The sequence below is a fragment of the Copadichromis virginalis genome, linkage group LG20 (genome assembly GCF_057382275.1).
Source record: "Copadichromis virginalis isolate Kocher_CV1m ecotype Utaka linkage group LG20, C_Virginalis_male_GT1.1, whole genome shotgun sequence".
Classification (NCBI taxonomy): domain Eukaryota; kingdom Metazoa; phylum Chordata; class Actinopteri; order Cichliformes; family Cichlidae; genus Copadichromis; species Copadichromis virginalis.
In genome coordinates, this window is record NC_140637.1 from 8,188,597 (window position 1) to 8,213,686 (window position 25,090).

At 41.5% G+C, this 25,090-nt stretch overlaps 3 protein-coding genes across 4 annotated transcripts in view; 2 read left to right on the forward strand and 1 right to left on the reverse strand.

Moving 5' to 3' along the window:
- cacna1db (calcium channel, voltage-dependent, L type, alpha 1D subunit, b) overlaps positions 1-5,368 on the forward strand; it is an 88,717-nt gene extending 83,349 nt beyond the window's left edge. Inside the window, exon 50 of the mRNA XM_085444619.1 lies at positions 1,998-5,368. Coding sequence (XP_085300745.1) covers positions 1,998-2,303 — 306 coding nt within the window. The 3' untranslated portion in view covers positions 2,304-5,368. The remainder of the gene's footprint in view (positions 1-1,997) is intronic.
- On the reverse strand, positions 4,535-18,534 carry chdh (choline dehydrogenase). Of its 2 annotated transcripts, none has more exons than XM_085443385.1 (10): positions 18,477-18,534; positions 16,711-17,156; positions 16,127-16,357; positions 15,029-15,195; positions 11,021-11,172; positions 10,768-10,897; positions 10,480-10,614; positions 9,736-9,878; positions 7,895-7,997; positions 4,535-7,662 (listed from the first exon to the last, which is right to left on the reverse strand). In XM_085443385.1, exons 2-10 carry the CDS (start codon positions 17,145-17,147, stop codon positions 7,244-7,246), a joined length of 1,917 nt encoding a protein of 638 aa, XP_085299511.1. In that variant the 5' UTR covers positions 17,148-17,156; positions 18,477-18,534; the 3' UTR covers positions 4,535-7,243. The 2 variants fall into 2 exon arrangements, with proteins under 2 accessions (XP_085299511.1, XP_085299512.1); XM_085443386.1 differs by lacking the exon at positions 18,477-18,534 and adding an exon at positions 17,859-18,450.
- On the forward strand, positions 18,533-23,965 carry il17rb (interleukin 17 receptor B). The gene is given in 11 exon segments (XM_085443387.1): positions 18,533-18,701; positions 18,808-18,832; positions 20,589-20,705; positions 21,030-21,136; positions 21,259-21,394; positions 21,535-21,570; positions 21,777-21,806; positions 21,894-21,977; positions 22,388-22,653; positions 22,854-23,231; positions 23,233-23,965. Coding segments are annotated over 11 exon segments (1,320 nt in total). The 5' UTR covers positions 18,533-18,599; the 3' UTR covers positions 23,272-23,965.
- The last annotated feature ends 1,125 nt before the right edge of the window (positions 23,966-25,090 follow it).

The window sequence follows — 25,090 nt, forward strand, 5'->3', positions numbered from 1 at the left end:
CAAGGGATCATTAACACCGCCCAAAAGATCACTGGCTGCCCTCTCCCCACACTGGAAGTTCTACACAACACCCACTGTTTTAAAAAGGCCCAAAACATCATAAAAGACACCTCACATCCTGGCCACTCCCTGTTCGAACTGTTGCCCTCAGGCAGACGGTACAGGGCAATCAGAGCAAGGACTAATAGACTCAAACACAGCTGTTATCCAACTGCAATAACACATCTGAATACTACAAAAAAATGTCCATCACGCCACTCTTGTGTTAATCTATGCACGGTCTGAAGCATGTGTGTGGGAATGTATGTGAATGTTTTACTGTTATATCTTATTAGTATTTTAAGTATTCTATCTATTTTATTTATTGAATTTTATTGTTTTATTTATATTTTGATATTGCTAGGGATGATGCAATGATCGGGGACCATTCTTAATTTCGTTGTTCTCATGACAATGACAATAAAGTTTCTGATTCTGATTCTGATCACAAGGCGAACTGCCAACTCTTGAGCCACGAACGGCCTAACTAGCAACGATAATAATACTTATGTGATGTAACACAAGCTTATAGGGATCATGTTATATACTTTTCCATAGCATTACATTTGAATTCAACAGTTCAATCTTTCAAATAACGGACAGATATTTGTGAAATCATGATACATTTGTGAATGTATTTTAACAATCTAAATATGCATATGTACAGACAGATACATTTAATAATCATGACAATTATGTTGTATTACATTACAGTGATTTAACGTTAATTTACATTCAAAATGTGAAGTCAAAGTCTATTTACGTAACTTTAATGATATTCTAGAAGAACAGAACATCACTGTAAAATGCACAGTAAAATACCTTCATATTAGGGTTTTTTCCTACGGTCGCAGCCATACCCGCTACCTTGTTGTTAGTTCACATTCATTGGCCGATGCTTAGCATCATGTTATTTTCTATTAATTGCAATTCCTACCTCCACATTTCTTTTTCAAAATATATAATTAGCACAGCGTGTCCGTGCAGTGTTTTACATTGTGGCATGCAGAGAAATCTTAACAAAAAAGCTCACAGAGAGAGATTGAGCTTGTTATTGAACCCCAAGCTGGTAAGGGGAGCTCCTTATTAAAACACTTGCGGTGCTACAATATGCCTCAAGGTTCAACAACAGCACAACAGAAGTCACTCATGGTACAGCACTCTCTCTACAAAACAACAGCTGTCAGTGACGCTGCACCACGGCGTAAACACAACATTCAAGATAACAGTTTAAAGTAACGTAACCATAAACAATAAAACAAGAACATCTAAACAGCAGCACATGTCCCAAGGAATGATGGGAGACATTTCTGGATGTATTTTTACGATCTAAATATGCATATGTACAACAAAATATATTTAACAAACAAGTAAATTGTGTTTTATTACATTTACAGTGATGTTATGTTATTTTACATTTGACCTGTCAGATCACAGTCTACTTATGTAAATGTAGTGATATTCTAGGAAAACAGTACACATCATTTTCACTTGCATCAAGATATAGACTGATTACACAGTCTATATCAGTATAGATATGCAGCATGATGTTTTCCCCATTGGGGTTGGACATGTTTTCAAAGTGTCCCCTAAATGTTTTTGAGCAGTTTTCTTTCTTGAAGTTTTCATTCTTGAACTTCTTGTTCTGACTCATTTGTGATGTACACCTCAACTTTTCCACTATGTCAAAATAAAAAACATTTTCATAATTACCTTTATTAAAAACAAGTATGGCTGCATGTCCAGGCAGCTAACTCAAGTTGGGAAGCGTGATGAGCAATGCTTCTGTCAGTGAAGCATTCATTTTACAAGTCAACAGGATGTTGCAGAGGTCATCTATTGGCAGCTAAATGAATACTATCTGTAAGACCCAGAATGTGTGGTTCTTGATCTTGCTGAAGATCACTTTTTCCACTTCATGGTTTCAGCTTTAATTATCTCCTGACTGCTCTCCACAGGTGCTGATTTCTGAAGGTTTGGGGAAATACGCCAGGGACCCTAAATTTGTGTCAGCAACTAAACATGAGATTGCAGACGCCTGCGAGATGACCATTGATGAAATGGAGAGTGCCGCCAGTAACCTGCTGAATGGGACCATGGGTAATGGCAACACAGGGAGGAAAGAGAGCGTTGGCTCGGATTCGCATGCCAGTGCAAATATTAGGGACCACAGCATCCGTGACTACAGCGATGAGGAACCATATGTGGCTGTGAAATGTGAGGAGGACCTAACAGATGAGATGATGTGCATCACCTCACTATAACAGCAGCTCACACTGGGATATATTTAGGATTTTTTCAATTGAATTTTTACTACTGCTCTACGGTGAGGGGACACCTCTATTCAAGTGCATCATGCAATAATGAAAATGTGTAAAACACAGATGGATAAGAGAGCAAAGTGCCTTGTTTTCTCTTAAGAAATGATGAAGAAATGGTTGGGTTTCTGGAAAATTTAGCAAACCAGAGGGAATCAAATCTGTCTGCCAACCAGTCTGCCATCTAGTGAGAATTCAAACCTCTAAATTGGGTTTTTCTTTATTGTTACACTGGTTTCTTACAGCAGGAAAAACTCAAATGTAGGTTTTCTAACACAGATTTTAGGAATCAGCTTCAGTTCAAGGTGATAATGGGTCGGCCCAGCTGCATTGTTCTAAAATAAATCTAAACTGTTTACTCGATATATAAAGAGCCAAAAAAACAAAAAGTGTTCCACCGTTTCAATCATTTTTAGATTGCAGTGCATGATTTTGTTTTTCCCAAAGAAGCTGATTTTGTTAAAACAATTTTAGAAAAATATCCAAAGCATTCAACTAACTTACGTTCCAGTTTAGATGTCTGAAAAAAAAAACCCCCACCAGCGCCAGGTCAGCGTATGGTTGTCCAGTCATTCCAAGCTTCCCTGTATTTCGTTGCCAGATCCATGTATATAAATAATGTGTGATTTTAAACCTTTTATTGGTCATGTTAGCAAACACTGGTTGTTCGCATTACATTATTACCTTCGTGACTCGATTTAGAGTAAAAAAAACTAAAACAAAAAACTTGACAGAAACAGTTTTTTTTCTTAGTAGTCTTGATCACTTAAACTTCTCTGGGTTCACAGTTCAGGATTTCAGGGCTAAGCTTGGCTATGTCTCTGTTTTTGACTTGAAAAGGAAATCACATATCAGTAAGAAAAATAACATATCCTCCTTCTTCATGTAATCGCGGACACATTCTCTTAAGTCCTCCCTTTAAACTAACAGCAGTGCTACATTCAAGGAGTTTGATCAAGCTACACACCCTAAAAATAAAGGAATATTAGGATGCTGTGTGTCACTCGCTGCTGTGTGTCACTCACTGCCCTTGATGATCCTTAACTTTGAAGACTGAGTTTTCTTTGTTAAGCCCTTTACTCAGATATGCAATGATGGACTACTATGAATCACTATTCCCCCTGAATCACTCTGAGATCAGCAACAGTAGATAATCTCTGAGGTTTCTGTGTGATGTGGCTCAATAGTGAATGAGACCCAGACTACTCATGTTTTAAAAATAATTACTCACGGACAGGATGAAGTTATCTTTGGCAGTTCTTGAAGGTGAAACAAAAATAAAAGCAAAGACCACCAGAGTTTCTTTGTGCCACAGATGACACATCAAGTAAACCATTTATTTCCTCCACTGCTGCAAAACTCTTTGTTGTTTTTGCAATGGAATGAATAAGACCATACAGGTCTCTACATAATGGGCGACTATTTACTGGATTGCCTGACAATATACTATGTCAGTATATTTGCTATTGTAATGAAATGACTGCTGTTGCCTTTTATCTGTTGGAGTTGTTTTTGTCAAGACAAAGAGCACAACTTGGGGGAAATCGTAGTAAAGCGTTTCTGCACCACTAATGGGTGTTTGTCTCCCACTGCCAACTATAAAGCCTTCAGATTAATTTAAACAAAAAACAACATACCAAGTGATGGATAGGCAATCTTTCTTTTTTTCTTACTCTAAATACTGCTGTAAGGGCAATTTGTTCTGTACAATCAAAGGGCTCCTATAAAACCAAAACAAGGGAATGCTTGGTTACATTGTAACCCTGGTTCTCTGAGTGTAGAGACTCTCTCCACTCAACTACATATTTCATTTATGAGTTGGAGAGATAGTCTGGACAGAATAGAGAACACTCGTCCATACTTAGATGCGTCAAATGTTTTTTGTTACCAAAATTACCGAGGTTTATTTATTTATCTATTGTGACTAAAAGTTGACTAAAGGGTCTAAATCCGGTGCCAGTGTTTGCTATTGGACATTCTGATGATGTAGATATACAGATGTACAGATGTATAAGCAGGATACAAGCTGCTATCTGGACTATCGTTCAGATGGACTGCAAATGCACTCTTTCCTCTTCACTCTAGAAGAGCCTCATACAGGTTTAAGTGGCCAATACAGCTGATAAATGAGACATATGCATTTTTTTAACTGCAAGTAAATTGTTTTTAATGTAGACTTTGAAAAAAATCTTATTACCTCTGTAACTCTCCGGGCCTGTTGGTTAACATGTCAGGGAAACTCTGGTAACGCTGCATTTGCACAAAAGTAGTAATCGGAAACATTTATGTGTGATTTTTTTTTCTTTATTGGCAGCGATCGTCATTGGTTGTCCAAAAGTCCATAGTAATGAATGATGAACCACCAAATCTTTAGTAAAAAACAGTGTTTGTACCCAACATTACAAAGATTAAAGAGAAGTACCAGATTCAACACTGGTCTGATTTCCAAGAAGCCATAAAAAGTCTGAGGTAAACATGCTGGCTTCTATGTGAGACTTTTGTTTTTTATTGAAAACCACCCAACTCCACTCCCCAAGGCATTCAGCTATGCTTTGAATCACTTACGACAGCTTCTTGACCGGAAGCCACCTGCTTAGGAATATAATCTGTCAAAAGTGCACGACTCCAGACAGTTCAGATTTACCCTGTGTCTCACATGCGAGAAACTTGAAACAACAACAGTCACGTGGAGATTATTACTAGTGCAACTACCCAAATGATTTATCATATGAGATAAAATGACAAGGACTGCAAAGCTTTGTTGTGCAACGCAGCTTTATTTTTTTGTACTGTTCCACTGCTTTACAGATGTCTATAAAGTGACAATGATGTATAAAATCTGTACAGCATTTGTAAAAAGTACGCGATTAACTTGAAGATCTCTGCTTTCTATCCAGTTGTATGAAAATTTAAAAAAAGCAAACAAGAATAGCTCTATCTCTACTTTGTAGCATGAGTACTAGTACCTTATAAGTTTTGTACCAATAAAAAGAGAAGCCCTTTTTTGCATACTTGAAGTTTTGCCTGGAATGACAATGAACCTGCTGATTTTTTGTAACGAACACTGAATAAAGGCACAAGAACAAGGTCAGGAGGCTTTGTTTAGTGTCAGCACAGAAAAACAACAGAAAGCCTTTGACGGTGTTCACAGTAAGTTTCCCTTCATAATGACAGATGATTTAAACATTCACATCATGTTAGACAATACTGCATTATAATGTAAACCATAAATTCTTTATGATATAGTGCAAAGCTTAATAAGACATACTTATAATTTATGTTAGTGCTTTCATTATAGCTGCTAATACACACTGATTATTCGCTCAAAGTCTAAAATCTCAGCACCGGTGTGTGTCAGTTCAAACTGGACCAAACTCAAACACACTGTAGCCATGTGCAACATATACATGAATTAATACAAATCAAATGTAATCGTGATCTCATAGGCAACAATGATATTACAGTTACATTAAAAACATAGTTTTAAAAAATTCACAACACAATCAGAAAAAAGCTGCTTATAAAAAGTGACACTGAAGATTTTTAGTTTCAAAGTTCTTAGTGCGCGTAAACATAGTGTTAAAACATTTTGCATTAATTACTGTTTATACTAAACAGCTTTCAGGCTGACAGCGGTGCAAAAGCTGTGAGTTATGTAGCTCGAGGATGCAAATTTGGCACATAGCATAAATCAAACAAATCAACTGAGGTGAGTTTTACAGATGCATTGACAGCATTTAGGAGGTCTGTTCCTTTAACTGTCTGTTAAATCTAGAGACGCGTGCATTGGTAGTGTAATCGCTACAAGTCTGATTATAATAATTTCTTTTCCAAGCTTGAATCAGGGTTTGGTCCAGTTTATATTACCACTTCACTTAAGTCTTTTTGGTAAACAATGTATGATCCTTCCCCACAGTTGTCACTAAACAAGTCTGTTTAGTGACAAGTCTGTTTAGATGTACAAAAAAAAAAAAAAGTTTGTTTCTTCCATCCTGCCTATTCAATGCTCTGTTGTCACGCAAACAGAGTAACAAAACCAAATGTTTTCTGCAGATGTTGATGGTAAAGCTGTAGCTATAGAAACTGCTATAAAAACTGGCTAAATTGTGGGAAACCTAAAGTGAAAGCGAATCACTTTATTGCCTTCATGTTAATGTGAAATGAGTGCGGGGGGACTAAAAAAACAAAACAAAGATTTTATCTGTTGAACCTGCAAATTTTCAGGAAGGAAGAGGATTGTCACAGCGAAAGGCTGCCAACCTCTGATCTGGTCTGAGCAGACAGGAGCGAGCTGCTGAGGCCAGTTATTCTACAGTCTACAGTTTGCTCCAGCTGCTGACTGCAGCTCTCAACCACATTAGATGACGGCTGATAAGACAATTGTTTTCTGAAAAGCAGTGCCGTGGAAACAGATTTTCATCAGAAGCTCATATCCTTGAAATATTCAAGTTTCTTTAGTTTTTTAAAGCTGTTTTGCAATTTTTTAATGTGATGCTGGACACTAGTTTGTAATCTTGGGTAATTACTTCATGTTTAAGACATACATTTCACAGCATTTTTACTGAAATTCATGATGAGGCAGGCTGGTAAATTGTTTGCTAAGCGAGAAGCCACATATTAGACACATTTCCTGTCATAACCACAGTGATTTTGCTGTACTGTTCCACCCCAATGGCAGCGTGAGACAGATGTGAAGTGTTTATGGTCCTAAATATGTGTGTTAGGCCAGGAATGTTCCCATGGTAATAATTCACAATATCAGCTCAGAGTTAAATTGATAAGCTCCTAATCGAACATACAGCTTGTGATTTACTGCTATTTTTGCCTAATAACTGACTCTATTGAGGGATTTTTCTAACTCACAGATAAGCTGTACACCTCTCTCTTTATCTCTGTGTGTCAAGTGTTGGAGGCTGGTACACAGGAACCCCCGATTCAACGAGTGCAGGGCGACCTCTGATAATATCAGCAGTCTTCTCTGCCATCATGATGGTTGGAGCATTCAGGTTTCCACTGACAATGCTGGGCATGATCGAGGCGTCGATCACACGAAGCTTCTCCAGGCCCAGAACGCGTGCGTTTGAGTCAACCACCGCCATCGGGTCAGAGGGCGAGCCCATCTTGCATGTGCAGGATGGATGGTAGGCAGTGTCTGCCTTTTGGCGGACAAAAGCATCAATGTCTGCGTCGGATTGGACCTGAGGACCAGGCAGGGCTTCAGGACCACGAAAGGGGTCAAAGGCCTTCTGGGCGAAAATCTCTCTGGAGAGTTTGACACACTGCCTGAACTCCCACACGTCAATATCTGAGAGGAGGAGAGGGAATCAAAACCAGGAAAAGCTTATATAAGAACGTGCCAGAGCAACTTTGTTGTAACTCAAAAGTCTGCAAGCTGCTGAGGTAAAAGTTGATGCAGAGGGACTTCAATACTGCAACAATAACTACAAACATGTCAAAATACTGTCATTGTTCAAAAATAGATTTTATAGATTTTTTTTAAGGGGGAAATTTAAAGGAAATATCAAATACATCCAGACCTGTGGTGAGATAGTTTGGCTGAATGATTGGGTGGTCCAGGGGGTTGGTGCTCTTCAGCTTCAGCCAGCCTGTACTGGTGCTCCTCATTGGTCCAACATGAACCTACAGCAACAGCATGAGTAAAACTGTCACTGCTAACTGAGCTAACTAAAACAGCACAGCTGAATTTCATTAATCCTAGTTTGTAAACCCAAGCTTTTTACATGATAAAGGCTTTTTAGCTTTTTAAGTTATTTTGTCCAAGAGAAAACCTCAAAACACTAAATTCTAGGGATGTTCCTTATTTCTTACTCGAATAACTGTGGAAAAAACGTAGACTAACCAACTAGTCTAAAACTAAGGAACACTCAAATATTAAGTTTAAATTGACAAACGTTTGGTGGAAAATGTCAAAAACAAATAAGAGAGGCGTCTAAATCATTTATGACATTCTTAAATAGCGAATCAAGCTGTGTGGCACCTCGCATTGTGCATTATCAACACTACACGTTACACTCCAGACAGTGAAGGAGAAAAACACCTAAACTAAACCGATGTTATATATGATATGAAAACATGTAACTATAACAGATGTTTATGTATAACTAAAATACGACAAGTTAACATCTGGAAAATGAATAAATTGTGACTGTAAAGTTTGGCACGTTGCTCTTTGAAAATTCATGACACCTACTAAAGTAAAAGTTCTAAAAATTTAAAATAATAAAAACAATAAATCATCCGCCCATTTTCTTCTGCTTATCTGAAGTCGGGTGAGCGGGACAGCAGCAGGGAAGCCCAAACCTCCCTCTCGCCACCTCCTCCTCCGGGGGAAACATCAAGTCTTTCCCAGGCCAGCCTATAAACGTAATATCTCCAGGATGCCCTGGAGTGCACCAGGGCCTTCTCCCGGAAGGACATGCATGGTTGGAACACCTTACCCAGGAGGTGACGGCCTTGGCCATCTATTTTCGATATGGAGGAGTCGTGGCTCTACTCTGAACCACTCTCAATTGACTGAACTGCTCACCCTGTCACTAAGGCAGAACTCATCTTTCAGAGAAAACTCATCAGTGTTAACAAAAATATGAAGCGTAGATTAACAGATTTATGGCATTTCTCAATGACGAAGCGCCATCTCGTGCCAGATGGCTACATAACATTTAGTACACAATAATTTACCGGCATTGGGCATGAATTAAAATTTGAACAGAGTGAACAACTTAAGACTGGTACCGACTAGTAACTAGTACTAGTAGTAGTAGACTAGTAGCCGTGCACATCGCTAGTAAAAACACCATCATAAGTGCTCATTTTTGATGTGGAAAAACTGAGGCCACTGTCATCTTTCAAATGAGGAAAAAAACTGATGTAACTTGAGATGTGGGCCTTTTCTAGGGAGCAGGTTTAGCTAACACATCTGAGTTCATAAACCCTGAGATGAGCTGAAATTCCAATTCTAATTTACAGATGTATGACACTATTAATTAAAGTAAAAAGAAATAAACGGCTGCGCCTTTTGCACCGTTTAAGTAGAAGACAAAGAAAAAGAAAGAGCGAGTGATTTCGTTTCAGGTGCACTTCTCTGGAAAAGAGGCTATAAATAAGGGTGAAAGGTTCCCCGCATAGAATTTCCTGGAAAACTCATGGGGCTGTTTTTTTTTTTTCCATGGAACATATGCACGCCTGTAAATACTCCTCTGCAAGACTGGGCATATTCTATGTGCTGCAATTCATGATTTGGGCTGTTTACTTGACTTCTTGTTTCTACACATGTTTATAGAAGGCTTCAAAAAACATAAGCATGCCCACTACACCAGCATTAAGAAGTCACGGTTTTGCAAAAACAAGCTTTACTCACCTGGTAAGCCTCTATTTTGGGGGTGACTCGTCCGTGGTCAATGACTTGTGAGGGCAGAAAGTGAAATTGGATGTCGGGGTGTGCTACTTTGGGACGACTACGAATAAATCCCCCGCTTTCCATGTGGGCTGTTGCTCCATAACCTTGTGGGAGATTGATGTGGTTAGTGAAATGATTGTACTCTTTATTAGACAGGCATGTCTATTTACAAGAAATGCCACTGGGGTGATGTGATTGATGAGCTTTTTTTCTGGTAGTGAAAGTTCTTTCGACTATCTTAGCTGACTTTCTCCAACAACCAGGAACCAGACTGTAAATGTAATTTACCAGGATCACCAATAAAACACCTCATGTCACATTTCCTATGAGTCACCATTGTTAAAACTGTGAGAGATTCTTCTATATACTGTGTCAATGCCAGCTGTAGTTTAGAAAGAGGCAGTGCTGCAGGCTGATACATTCCTTACACGCTGTGTACCCAGTGAAAATAGTTTAATATTTAACATCTGCACAATAATTGTGTATAATCATTAATATAGCTGAAACCTGAATGAAAGTTAAAGGGTTTATATTAACTCTGGTTTCTTTTCAATTATATTTTCTGATGAACAAGCATTTTAGATGAGTGAAATGGCAGTTTGGAGACATCTTCATCTAAAAGTGATGCAAGGACAGAAACTCTCGCTAATTCTATAAAACATTTGGGAGATTGTCCCGTTATAAATGTGCAGGTGACTCGGTTACCAGTAAACATGGTGAGCCACTCGAGGCCTATCTTGACCATGTGGAAAGGTTTCTGGGCTTTGTACAGGGTGATGGGCTGAGTACACTGCTGCTGGACATACAGCTCCAAGTGATCCTGCAGGTTATTACCGACACCTGAGAGAGGAGGAAGGCAAAGTGGTCTGACAGTAAGCACCGAAGAGATGATCGTCTGAAGTCACACAAGCATCAGTTGGAAAACTTTCTAATTTTTGTAGTTCTTTAAGTTAGAAGTAGGCTACAAGGACGTTCTTCACATACGCAACACACCTGGTAAGTGTTGAATCACAGGGATGCCGAGCTGTTTCAAGTCATCTGCATTTCCAATCCCAGATAGCATGAGAAGCTGAGGGGAATTGATGGCTCCTCCGCTGACTATCACTTCTTTTTCTGCAAACACCTGAACAGACAATAGAAAAATCGCTGTAAAGGGCCAAATTCAGGATATAAAACATAATTCAGTGTTTCAATTAATTTCATTTTATGATCCATTAGTTAATCTTCTAACATCTATCCTCCTTGCCTTTTTCTTTTGTCCATTTTGAATGTATTCCACCCCCACAGCACGGTTGCCATCAAACAGGATTTTAGTGGTCAGACATCGCACCTCCGCCTTCAGATTGGGTCGACCCAGGGCTGGTCTCAGGTAAGCACTGGCAGTGCTCCACCTCTTCCCTTGATAGATTTAGACAGTGAAAGTATGTAAAGATTAGATCAAGAATTAAACAGTACTTGAATCGCTACCTTATCGTGGTGGAGGGGTTTGTGTGTCCCAGGGATCCCAGGGGCTATGTTGTCTGGGGGCTTTTGCCCCCTGGTAGGGTCTCCCATGGCAAACTGGTCCTGGGTGAGGGACCAGACAAAGAGCGATTCAGAAGACCCCCATGAAAAGAATATCGAGGGAACAGTTTACCCTGCCCGGGATAGGGTTACCGGGGCCCCGCCCTGGAGCCAGGCCCGGGGAGGGTGCCCGAGGGCGAGCGTCTGGTGGCCGGGCCTTAGTCCATGGGGCCCGGCCGGGCACAGCCCGAAGAGGAGACATGGGCCCATCCTCCCGCAGGCCCACCACCCGCAGGAGGCGCCATAGGGGTCGGGTGCATTGTGAGCCGGGTGGCGGCCAGGAGCGGAGGCCCTGGCGGACCGACCCCCGGCTGCCAAGACTGGCAATAGGGACATGGAATGTCACCTCTCTGGTGGGGAAGGAGCCTGAGTTGGTGCGTGAGGTTGAGAGGTACCGGCTAGATATAGTTGGGCTCACCTCTACGCATTGTCTGGGCTCTGGAACCAGTCTCCTGGAGAGGGGCTGGACTCTGTCTCAGTCTGGAGTTGCCCCTGGTGAGAGGCGGCGGGCTGGGGTGGGTATTCTTATATCCCCTCGGCTTGCTGCCGGTACGTTGGGGTTTTTCCCGGTGGACGAGAGGGTTTGTTCCCTGCGCCTTAGGGTCGGGGAACGGGTCCTGACTGTCATCTGCGCTTATGCGCCGAGTGGCAGTTCGGAGTACCCAGCCTTCTTAGAGTCCCTGGGGGGGGGTGCTGGAAGGTGCTCCACCTGGAGACTCTGTTGTCCTGCTGGGAGACTTCAATGCTCACGTGGGTAACGACAGCGAGACCTGGAGGGGCGTGATTGGGAGGAACGGCCTCCCTGATCTGAACCCGAGCGGTGCTTTGTTATTGGACTTCTGTGCTAATCACAGTTTGGCCATAACGAACACCCTGTTCGAACATAAGAGTGTCCATAAGTGCACGTGGCACCAGGATGCTCTAGGCCGTAGGTCGATGATCGATTTTGTAATCGTATCACCAGACCTGCGACCATATGTTCTGGACACTCGGGTGAAGAGAGGGGCTGAGCTGTCAACTGATCACCACCTGGTGGTGAGTTGGATCAGGTGGCGGGGGAGGACGCTGGACAGACCTGGTGCACCTAAACGCGTAGTGAGGGTGTGCTGGGAACGTCTAGCAGAGGCCCCAGTCCGCGAGATCTTCAACGCACACCTCCGGCAGAGCTTCAACAGCATTCCGAGGGAGACTGGGGACATTGAGTCCGAATGGACCATGTTCAGCGTCTCCATTGCCGAAGCTGCTGCATTGAGCTGCGGCCGCAAGGTGGTTGGTGCCTGCCGTGGTGGTAATCCCCGAACCAAATGGTGGACACCAGAGGTGAAGGGAGCCACCAGGCTGAAGAAGGAGGCCTATCGGGCTTGGTTAGCCTGTGGGACTCCGGAGGCAGCCGACAGGTATCGACAGGCCAAGCGGAATGCGGCTCGGGCAGTGGCTGAAGCAAAAACTCGGGTGTGGGAGGAGTTCGGAGAGGCCATGGAAAAAGACTTTCGGACTGCCTCGAAGAGATTCTGGCAAACCGTCAGGCGTCTCAGGAGGGGAAAGCGGTGCTCTACCTGCACTGTGTATAGTGCTGGCGGAGCGCTGTTGACGTCGACTGAGAAAATTGTCGGGCGGTGGAAGGAATACTTCGAGGACCTCCTTAATCCCACTGACACGTCTTCCGGGGAGGAAGCAGAGTCTGGGGATGAGGGGTGTGACCCACCAATTTCCGGGGGCGAGGTCACTGAGGCAGTTAAACAACTCCTTGGTGGCAGAGCCCCTGGTGTCGATGAGGTCCGCCCCGAGTTCCTGAAGGCTCTGGACGTTGTAGGGCTGTCTTGGTTGACACGTCTCTGCAATGTTGCGTGGAGATCAGGGGCAGTACCTGTGGACTGGCAGACCGGGGTGGTGGTCCCCATCTTCAAGAAGGGGGACCGGAGGGTGTGTTCCAACTACAGGGGGATCACACTCCTCAGCCTCCCCGGGAAAGTCTATGCCAGGGTGCTGGAGAGGAGGGTTCGTCCGCTAGTCGAACCTCGGATACAGGAGGAACAATGCGGTTTTCGTCCTGGTCGCGGAACACTGGACCAGCTCTTTGTCCTCTCGAGGATACTTGAGGGTGCATGGGAGTTTGCCCAACCAGTCTACATGTGTTTTGTGGACCTGGAGAAGGCATTCGACCGTGTCCCTCGGGGCGTCCTGTGGGAGGTGTTGCGCGAGTATGGGGTGTCTGGCCCATTGCTACGGGCCATTCAATCCCTATACAACCGTTGCAAGAGCTTGGTTCGCATTGCCGGCAATAAGTCGGACTCGTTCCCGGTGGGTGATGGGCTCCGCCAGGGCTGCCCTTTGTCTCCGGTTCTGTTCATAATTTTTATGGACAGGATTTCTAGGCGCAGCCAAGTGGCGGAGGGCTTTCGCTTTGGTGGCCTCAGAATCTCATCTCTGATTTTTGCGGATGATGTGGTTCTGTTGGCTTCATCGGGTGAGGGCCTCCAGCTCGCACTGGAGCGGTTCGCAGCCGAGTGTAACGCAGCGGGAATGAGGATCAGCACCTCCAAATCTGAGGCCATGGTTCTCAGCCGGAAAAGGGTGGAGTGCCCACTCCGGGTCGGGGATGAGTTCCTGCCCCAAGTGGAGGAGTTCAAGTATCTCGGGGTCTTGTTCGCGAGTGATGGGAGAAGGGAGCTGGAGATCGACAGACGGATTGGGGCTGCGGCTGCAGTAATGCGGACGCTGCACCGGTCAGTCGTGGTGAAGAGGGAGCTGAGTGTAAAAGCGAAGCTCTCAATTTACCGGTCGATCTACGTCCCTACCCTCACCTATGGCCACGAGCTGTGGGTAGTGACCGAAAGAACGAGATCGCGGATACAAGCGGCGGAAATGAGCTTCCTCCGAAGGGTGGCTGGCCTCTCCCTTAGAGATAGGGTGAGAAGTTCGGCCATCCGGGAGGGGCTTAGAGTAGAGCAGCTGCTGCTCCACATCGAAAGGAGCCAGCTGAGGTGGTTCGGGCATCTGGCAAGGATGCCCCCTGGGCGCCTCCTGGGCGAGGTGTTCCAGGCATGTCCCACCGGGAGGAGGCCCCGGGGCAGACCCAGGACACGCTGGAGAGATTATATCTCTCGGCTGGCCTGGGAACGCCTTGGTATTCCCCCGGACAAGCTGGAGGAGGTGGCTGGGGAGAGGGAGGTCTGGACCTCTTTGCTTAGGCTGCTACCCCCGCGACCCGACCTCGGATAAGCGGATGAAGATGGATGGATGGATGGATGGATGAAACGTATTTGACCAGTAACATGGTTTCTCTTCTGCGGCCTCAGGAATTATTCCATATGACGTACGACAGTAAATACTTTCTTAATGGGCCTAAGTTTCAGATTTTTTTAGAGTTGGTTAAGTAGTTCTATGAACACACAGTGACATGTGCTCAGAGGTTGAAAAACACATTGTGGTCAACGACAAACACACATTTTTCATCCAAGAAATTAAGCCCTTCCTTTTTTAAAGGCCACACATCTGAAAGCATATTGATTTGCTCTCCTGACATTTAGACTGTAGTATTGATATTTTAACCTTTGGAGCTAAATCAGACTGTGATCAGACGTCTAATTCTGCCACTTGAAAACATTTCACCAGAAAAGGTTTGTGGCACTTTACCTGTAACTAACCCTATTAATTATCTATCAATTCTGTAGCATTTAGCATTTAGAACCTTTATAAATGGTCATGTCCATCCAGCCCACGCCTTCCTGTTGGTATCCATTCATGTCATCAGTGAATGGATATCCTGCCTGTCGCCCCGCCTCAATAAAAGCCTTATGAAGGGGATGGTTGGTTTTCCCTCTGGACACCTGAAGAGGTCCGCTGCCGCCTCGGTATCTACAATATAAAGCAAAAACATAAAGATAACATTTTAAAAAAAAAGACAGAGAGAGCTGTTTCAATTGTTTTCATAGGAAGTAATGTAGTGTAGGCATGCAAACAATATTAATAATTCTCTTTTCTTTACTGTTGGATATGCAATCCAATAACTGAGAAGGTTTTCCATAATTGCTACACTTAAATTTAAGTGTTCTTCTATGTTTCTGTACCATATTATCAAACACAGTGATTATACTACTTCCTTTACAGGTCATTTCAACATTTCAGTTTTACTCTAACAGCCATCGTCATCATTCAGATCTAGACAACAAAGGTTCTCAGTTAAGCATGCCAAAGTCCTTCCTCCACAAAGTCATCCTGTAAATACTTGGGTAAAGTCTTTGTAGTCTCCCGGTGTTTGTTTTTGGTACATTTCCTGTGGTTTTCACCTTGTCACTGTGGTTGTACTGAACAGTTTCCAACGAATTTCTTCTCATAAGCAGTCTCATCAATCTCATTCAGAGTTCGCTGACATTTATTTCATTGTTTGCTATTTATGAAATGACACGTTATATTGTATCAAATATATCCCACAGTGCCTCAAATTTCTGTTTGCACATAATAGTTTTAAACTGTAAAGTGCTTTTGAGCTGTGACCTTTTTTGACTGATGTATTTCCTGGTTTCTCACATTCTTAGAAATTAGAGACAGCCAGTCTAGATATGCGTGATGCTCGGTGTAGGTGCGTTCTGCAAAAGAATTCAATGCAGTGCTGTGCATTTATGCACAAGGAAAAAACTGTCTTGTTACATATTTGAGATTTTAAAGCCTAGGTGAGCGGGACAGAGAAAACAGCACTGCCACGCAAGTGAAAAATGCTGTGATCATACATAAAAAGATACTGGAAAAGCAGTGGTAAAAATGCCCAGTATATATTTGTATTAGTTACCTGTTTTCTCCCAGCTCATGACACTGAGCTTTCCTAAAATAAGGCAGACAATGCTCATAATCCCAGCCATCTGCGCCCTCTCTTTGCCAGCGGTTATAATCTTCAGCGTGCCCGCGGATGTACACCATTGCATTGAGTGAAGAGGACCCTCCCCAGACGCGGCCCCTCGGCCAGTACATTACCCGATTGTCCATGTTGGCTTGAGGTAAAGTGTGGTAGAACCAGTTATACCTGAGCAAAAATGAAATGAGATAGCAACAAGTCAGACTATTATAAGTTAATAACAGTTTATACAATGTTATTATTACTGGTATCAGAATGCTGGGCTATTAATGTTAGGCCAATACTGTACTGTTTTTGCACGTGTAAAAGCGATGTAATATTGTAATGCCATTTCATTGTTCACATTTAAACAACTGAGATGTAGGTTAAAGGTCAAAGGTCTGCTTGCTACACACTGAGCTAATTTAGAAACCCTTTAGCGTGTAATATTAAATGTCATACAGTAAGGCAAATGTCTGTTTTTATAAATCTGAACAAAAACATTTAATGACTCGAATAACAAAACAGATCAATCAAAGTACTTGTCATCGCAGAGGTTGTAGATCAGGGCAGCTGGCATGTGGATTTTCCATGAGAGTCGCAAGCTGCCTAACCACCTGTCCTTAGGGCCAGCCTCGAGCAGCAGCGCAGACTCCTGGGCGTCTTCTGTGAGGCGGTTAGCGAGGACGCAACCAGCGGACCCCGCTCCAATAATGACATAACTGTAAGATGGTGTTTTCTGATCGGCTGTAGGTGACGATGCAGAGCTCCACTGAGAAGATGAGACAGTGAAGCATCTGTAATGGCTGGAGAAGGATGAGCTGGGGGAAGAGGGGGGACCCATCTTTCTGGTCTTGGGGACAAAGCGGCATTCGGGCACACTGGTAAAGAAGCACCTGCAGTCCCTTATAAATCTTCCCTGTCTCCAAGTCACAGCCCTTTGGGCTCCAGTTAGGCTCCGTGTGGTCAAACACAACATCCTGTTTTCCTTATTCAAACACATATTTGAAAACAAATCAGAAGGGGGTGAGCTTGGAAATGTCTAAAACTGAAACTCTGATGAAAAGAATGAAATTTGTAGTATGTGTCTGCATTTCTGCACAACTCTCTTAAATATTGTGATTCTATATTAGAGAGAGGCTGTAAGGTGATATAGCAATGAGCATGATGTCCACATCACATCACTTCATTCTGTCAGCAAGGAAGACTCGATGTCCACTACAAGGGACTGAAGATAAAAATAAATAAATAACTATTCTGTTATTCAGCAGGTAACATGTTTCTTTCATCCACAGCACAAGTTAACTAAAGGCCGAAGGATAAAATATCTGTCTCTCTCTATTGGCCTTGAAAAGACTAAATACTTATTCATCTAATATGACTTATGCCACTCCTTTTCTTTGAAATGCCCAACTGATAGTTGTGAAACTGACAGCAGTTAAATTAATAACTAGGGACAACTAGACACTCAGTACATAGGTTAACTTGACTTGCATCAAGTGCAGCATGTTAAAAGTTAAACTCTAATTCTCTGTCACATCAGAAGTCCTGTGTTTCTACAGCAGTAAGGCCTTCTGCTGCCTGACTTTGTTATTCAGTCTGATAAAAGTCATAAAAAAACGAATTTTGTTCACAGGAAAAGCACAACTGTTGTTTGTGGCTGAGCGCACATGAATTTAGTTCAACAGACCTGGAATTGCACCGTGTGTTTCTGGTGAATGTGTGGTCTGAGGACTGTTCCGTGTTGTTTCTCGAGAAAACAATGTGCAGTTTTCCCAATCGGACCGAGGCAGAGAGTGATATCTAGGTCACGGCAGTCATATCAGTAAACCAAGAGTCACAAATGTCAGCAAGTATTGACTAACAAAGTAACCGCTGTCTAGCAGTCTCTACGCCTTTGCTAATGTCCAAACTCTACTTTTAAGTCATTCTGATTGAAACTTTGAGATGAAAACTCAGTTTCGCAACCGCTAACTTACCAGCATCTAAGTCCATACATCTAGTTACATTAGTTGATACATTTCTGCTTTAATATAATTCATTTAAAAAAAAAATAGCGTCGAAATGTTACATTTAAATGATTTAGAGACCTGGCGATGGTCGTAGCGGGGCTGCTTATAATCTCTATGGTTGTTTAGGTCTACCGCTAACGAGTGGTCAGAGCTCACAGTCGTCGTCTGGACCTTAAACAGCACACAAGGACACGGAAAATACTCAGTATAACTTCACACATGCGACACTTAATTGGACCTGATCCGGTGCTGGAATAGTTTAATGAGAAAAGAGGACGTTGAAGCAGCAGACCTACCTCTCAACAGGCAACAAGTAAAACGGTCAGCGCGGTGGGCGGGGCTTATCGTATTGAAATAACGGAATTCAGAGCGTCAGCACTACAGTGCTCCTGTAGGTAGTTAAACAGTTACTCGGCTTTATGATCGTTTATTTCTGTAACTTTTACTGGTGTTTTATTATGTGGGGAGTCACGCTGTTTTTTCTGTTTTGTGTCGCCGCCCAGGTGACATCACATAACATTGTAAGTGACCTACATTTTTTTAAGTAATCCTTTATTATTTAGTATTTATTTATTTTAATTCAAACTTCAAAGGGATCTTACATTTATTTGTGCTGTTGCTTTTCAGGAGGTGAAATGTGAAGAATATCATGGTAAGCCTATTTCATGTTTATTAGCGCTAGATGGAAACTATAATCTGCCAATATGTTATGTTTAAACTATTTCAGGTCGACTATGAGCACCTTTGTGTTCCAAAGTAATCTGGTTCTTGCCAGGTTCTAAAATGTGTTAAATACTCCCTCAGATGAACAGCAACACGTAGAATATAAAGATCTTTGTCAAGATATAGAGTACAGTGAAATTCGGTTTGGCTGTCTCTTAAGATTAAAAACAATATATAAATAGAATTAATAAAAAATAAGTAAGTAAAGATACAAAATAGCCTGGCTGCACCAGCAGAGGCGAAAAACAACAGCACTGTACATCATTTTACAATTAAAATGCCCTCAGCCCAGACTGTATTTGTATCTGAGTATTTCTGTGCCATGTTTACAGTCAAGTGTGTAGAGAGGTGGAAGCCACTGCTCCAGGACATAAACTCTTCCCGAGTCTGTTACTTCTTGTTTTTATTCTTCTGAACCGTTTGACAGATGGCAGCTGTGCAAACCCAGAATATTCTGGATGTGTACTCTTGTAGAAGTTCAGTAGCTTGAGATATTACACAGTGTCATTATTTAGTTAACAAAAACTACGGTAAGATGCAGATGGAGTGTGTGAAAGCACACCTCAAGACTTAATTACTTTGGCACTCGTAGACTGCAGACTATGACTTCATCAATCTCTCACGCTGTGGAGGATCATTGTTGAGAAATTTTGTTATGCTCTTTGTGAAGGCATTGCTTCATTTCATTGAGGTTTGTGGGGCTTGATGAAACTTCCACTCCTAAAAGATGTTAACTGTCTTTCCACGTGTGAATAATATTCCTCACTCTAGATTGATTATATGTTAACAGCCTTATATCTCATCCCAGACTGATGGTCATCAGAATGTCCTTTGTCTCCTTGGAGGTGTATTAGCCTTCAGATTTGTAACAAATTTCTCTGAGTATTGCATGGTTTGTTTGATGAATCTGCTGGGGTATTTATTAACTGCAAGTTGGGGCATGTAGAATCTGAAATGTAGCTCCAGGGCTGTTTGCGGTTTCTGTGAACATTGCAGATTACAACTTTTGTATTAACACACATCTGAACTTCCCAGACCAGCAAACTCACAAAACTTTGTGATCATTAGCAAATCAGGTGGATTTGATTAGCAGAAACTGGCTGCTGCTTTTCACTTTTAATCCCTTTGGAAGCAGTAAGGGTGTTTTTCACACACTGCTTTTGCTTTTTGATATGTTTTTGTTAAATAAGTATGTCATGTGTTGTTCATGTGAGGTTGTATTATTTTAAGATCTATTAACAGCCAGCAGATTATTTTTAATATTTGCTGATATGTTAATACGTTATAATTTAAAGAGGGTGAACTTTCTTTTTTCCAATTGACTCTAAAGCTACTAGTGGTCATATTTTTACTACTTTTCTACACTTTAAAAAAAAAAAAAATTCATCACTGACAGACACATGAAAGGAAAATCACAATAACAAATGCATATGAAGTAAGAATTTAAGATAAAAAAAATGCATTACATATTTTGTGAGTTATCAAATATGGGAATAGCCATGCTTATTTGAGATCTTCAGATTTCATTATACTCTGTTTGTTTTTATCTTTTTTGCAACAAAAACTGTTACAGAAGCTGCAAAATATATTTCAGCTGCCAAATCAACACTGACCATCTCTTTAAATATCCGAAAACACAATCCGTCTGCGGGGACAGTGAGCACCGCTGTTGTTTCTCATTTCAGGTTTTCCCCCAGGACACGAGACCTTGGTTCCATCTCTAGTGGCAGGCTTGGAATTGAAGATGGTGCCAGTAGGCGAAAGAGTCATGCTCAACATAAGCTGGGCGATCAGCATTGATGGTTGGAGACCACATTTTGTGTGTTTTTTATATAGCACTTGGGACTGCTGATGTTATGACAGATTTAATGTTGCCATTTACTAAACAATCATACATCTGCAGAGTAGACAGTAGGTCTTTGTTGCACATGTTTTATTTGCTGATGGTGGTGAAACATTAAGGACATTGAGATGATATCCAGCAAAAGATGTTGAAGATTTTTCCTTTTCTTTCATGCATTTTATACAGTGTGTATTTAGTGTGTCAGGATCCTTGGCATGGACACTCACTGGTTAATATCTAAAGGCAGACTAATTTATTTCAGTCTGTTATTTTCTCTCTGCAGCTAGTACTAAATATTTGACAGCCACTCGCATCAGAACTGAAAGACAAGACTACCATTGTAATTACAACCCATCTTTGGCCAGTGCAAGCTTGGATCAATTAGAAAAGGTATCAGTCTTAACCTTAGTAGTACTGATCATATCTTTTGGTCCTATTTCCTACATAGGGAAAAAGGTCTGTGATGCTGTTAATTGTTTTTTCCCCTTTTTTCTTTTTGTTCTGAAACCTAGATATGGTTTCATTATGCTGTAAATCCCACCTATGGCTACAATGAAATACAAGTTGCAAATCTCCCTTTCCCTCCACCGGTGGATGGCAATTTAGTTTATCTGACGAAATGTATTTATATTCCTAAAACACCAAAAAGTAAGTGTTTTTTTTTTTTTCTTTTTTCTTTTTTTCAAAATAAATTTTTGTAAAACCTATTACAGCCAAAACTTTTGACGGGCGCAATATACTTAGGAGATATAAATGGTAAAACTATTAACATTTTCTCTGTTTTATAGCAACGGTTACACCAACTTCTCCTTATGTAACTACAGGTGAGCAATACTGTTCAGTATAGTTCAGCTAATAATTTCAGTGAGTCTGCAAAGATAAGTACATATAGAAAATCCCAGTCTCCCAGTACTGCAAGGGAATATATCAAACCACATGCATGAAGTGCACTGTATGATTTTAAACACTTACTACACCAATTTACAATGCATGTGATGACTAATCTATCTTTTCTAATTATTTACTCCAGTTAAGGTCACTACTGGGCTAACTACTCCAGGTACGAGTCACAATTTCCTAAAGCACCTGTACTGAATCAATAAAATCTGAATAAATGTGTTTCCTCTGTATATGCCCGCTTTTGCAGCTCCGAGAGTAATCGTCAGATTTGCCATCATCTTTACCGGAGGAGTGGTCATCCTCATTATCCTGAGTTCATTCTGCATAATGTGTAAATATAAACATTTTGGGGGTTTTTTTTGGAATATGCACCTGAATTATTAATGATGAATAGGAAAAATATATGCTCAACAAAACGCACGTTTACTTTGTGTGTGCACAACGTGATTTACTTGAATGCTGAATTGTATTTAGCAAAAAGGCTCCCTGCTACAGGATGACCTTACCTGCAAGCCTTTTGAGCTATGTTTGGAGTCACTTGGAAATAAATGCTTTAAACATCTTACCTTAAAATGCTTTCCAAAGCACAGAAACTCTGCTTCACCATCCTAGATTTAAAAGTTGTATTCAAGAAGTAGTCAAAGCTGGGGATTCCCCTTCTAGACACAGTATAAAGTTCAACACTGCTGGCTGGTGCTGAAGCTGACTAACTCTCCTTTCCATTGTTTTCTTATTACCCAGATAAAAATAGGACTGTTAAAGCTGGCCAATTACTGGACTACCAGAACATTCCTGTGGTGCCTCCTCATGTGCTTTTGGTGTACCCTGCTGTAAATTCAGCATTCCAGCGTGCTGTTGTTGCACTTGCAGAGTTCCTGCAGTTGCATGGCGGCTGCAAGGTTGCAATTGACATTTGGCAGCAAGAAAAGATTGCACAGAAGGGGCCGATGCGCTGGCTGGCTGAGGAAGCTAAGTCTGCAAACCAAGTCCTTATTGTCAGTCCACAGGTACAGTCTATATGAAATCATCATTCTTAGTCATTGTCATATTTATTGATATGTGTTCAATATCACACGATTACCTGGACTCTTGCATCTTTAAGTCAAGAAACAAAATAAGGATGTGATAGAACTTATAGGTGCAGTATGTCTAAATGTCTAAATATACTACTGTGTTGTATTAAAATCATTTCTCGCTCTCTTCAAAGCCCAGCCACTGTCCTCCTGACCCCAGCATGTCAGAATCCTCCATCCCAGCTGCAGCTCATGACCTTTACCCTCTGATTCTTAACATGGTGGCAAGCAACGCAAAGAACCCCAGTGAGCTGTCCAAGTTCTGGGTGGTGCAGCTGGGTGAGCAGAAGGACAAGAGTTCTTGTATGTTGCCCCTGGAACTGAGGGTCTGCAAAACTTTTTGTCTGATGAAGGATTTGAAAAAACTTTACAAGGGTCTTCACACTTGCGAGCAGATTGACAAGAAGATAATAAGTCTGATTTGTAAACGGGGTGTTTCCTACAGTGAGAACAGCACATTGACATTGAGGGAAAGTGTAGAAACACTAAGGGAGCATCAGGTTAACATTTCCAAAGAAGTCACCATTAAATTCTGTGATCACCACAATTTGAATATTAGTCATGATAATGTTTTGACTGCTTGATCAAGATGGGTCTGAACAGGTGCTGATGATTTTACTAATGATACTGTTTGCAGAATGTCTTCATGTGTTTGTTTGTGTAAATATGATGAAAGCATATATTTGGAACTGCACCTAAATGTTTAATACGCACAAAGAAAGAAAGAGAAAACAGATAATTCTCTATCAAAGAGTAAAGTAGGCCATCTGTGTCCACTGCACCACTGGCTTTCTACAGTGCAGTCCTGAGATCCAGGCACATTTAGTCCCCACTCTGGTCTCGCCTCAGGTGACCTCAGTAGGTCACATGATAGGGTGGGCCAAGGTCTCATAGTGGTTTCACCTTTAAATCCCCAGTGATGGCGACCCAAACCTGGGACTCTCCACGTTTTGTTTTTAGAACTAACTAAGCCTCTTGGATGAGAAGTTAAACGTCTTCACAAACTCAAAGAAGTCAACTTGCCTTCTTTTTTCAAGCTCCTAAGAATATCCTAACCTGGATGTCCAGGAATGTATATATTTATATGTATCTCAATTAAAGAGAAGCACTAGTATGGACCATTATGCATGCTCCTGGATAAGCTGCCCATTCATCCATGGTCGCATGGAGGCTGGAGCTCGCTAGATAAGCTGTATGTTTCCTTAATCTAGTGTGTTTTATTCAAATAAAAATTGAAAGCAGATGAGTGGCTGTGGACTGTTGTCTTCCGGTTAAAAGGATTCTGGGCTCAAACTCAACCCTGTCAAACAAGGTTTTTTTTTTGTTATGAGCACATTGCATAGATGGTATCCTGAAAATTGTTTGCAGATGTGTGTTTTTGTCTCTCTACAAATTCTAGCCATGTGATATGCAGTTCTCCATATGTACATTAGTGGGAGATATGTACTTTACTAGGCAGTGGTCTATCTACTGGCCCTCCATCCAAAAACATAAGCAACAGCAGAATATACAACATTATGCAGATAAAGTGCATCCATAAGTGCACAGGCCAAGTCATTTGGTGGTTAAAATAGCCATTTCCCATATGGAAAAGATAAATATAAATCTTATAAAGTTTGTATCTGTCTTGTATGAAACTTGTATGAAAAGCATACAAGAGTGAAAACACATATAAGATCCCTTGAAAAATTATATAATGAAACTTGTATGTTTTGGATACTAAAAAAATATATGAAAGTAATGAGAAAGTGGCCACTTTCATGAGTAAATCATGTAAGCCTTATATGATTTATATATGATTTACTCATGAAAGTGGCCACTTTCACGAGTAAATCATATATGTTTTTACTATTTCTTTTCCATATGGGTTATGATAGACACATTTTTCATTTTCTGGAAATAAATTAATTAACTGTTACTACTAGCCCAAGTGCCCCTTAGTAGCAAATGAACACAGTTTATAAAGCACAGAGTACCAAGGTATTGCTGCTGACAGAGACAGTAGGAGACTTCACATCCCTAATGGAGCCCTGCCTGACTCTAACACTGTTTATAAATGTAACAGGGCTGGGTGCTGGTTCTAGCTGCTAGCACGTTACCTTCAACATGTCATCTGATCAGGCCCATTTCACTGCAGTATACCTTCATATTTTATCATACATCAGTGCTGAACATTTAAGAGTGAATGTAATTGTGCAAGCACAAACACAAACACAGTGTGTGAATGTGTGTGTGAATGGGTGGATGACAGGTTGTGTAAAGCGCTTTGGGGTCCTTAGGGACTAGAAAAGCGCTATACAAATACAGGCCATTTACCATTTACTTCTGAAAAATGTTTCACAAAATTCTGTGCAAACAGCAAGATTGAAAA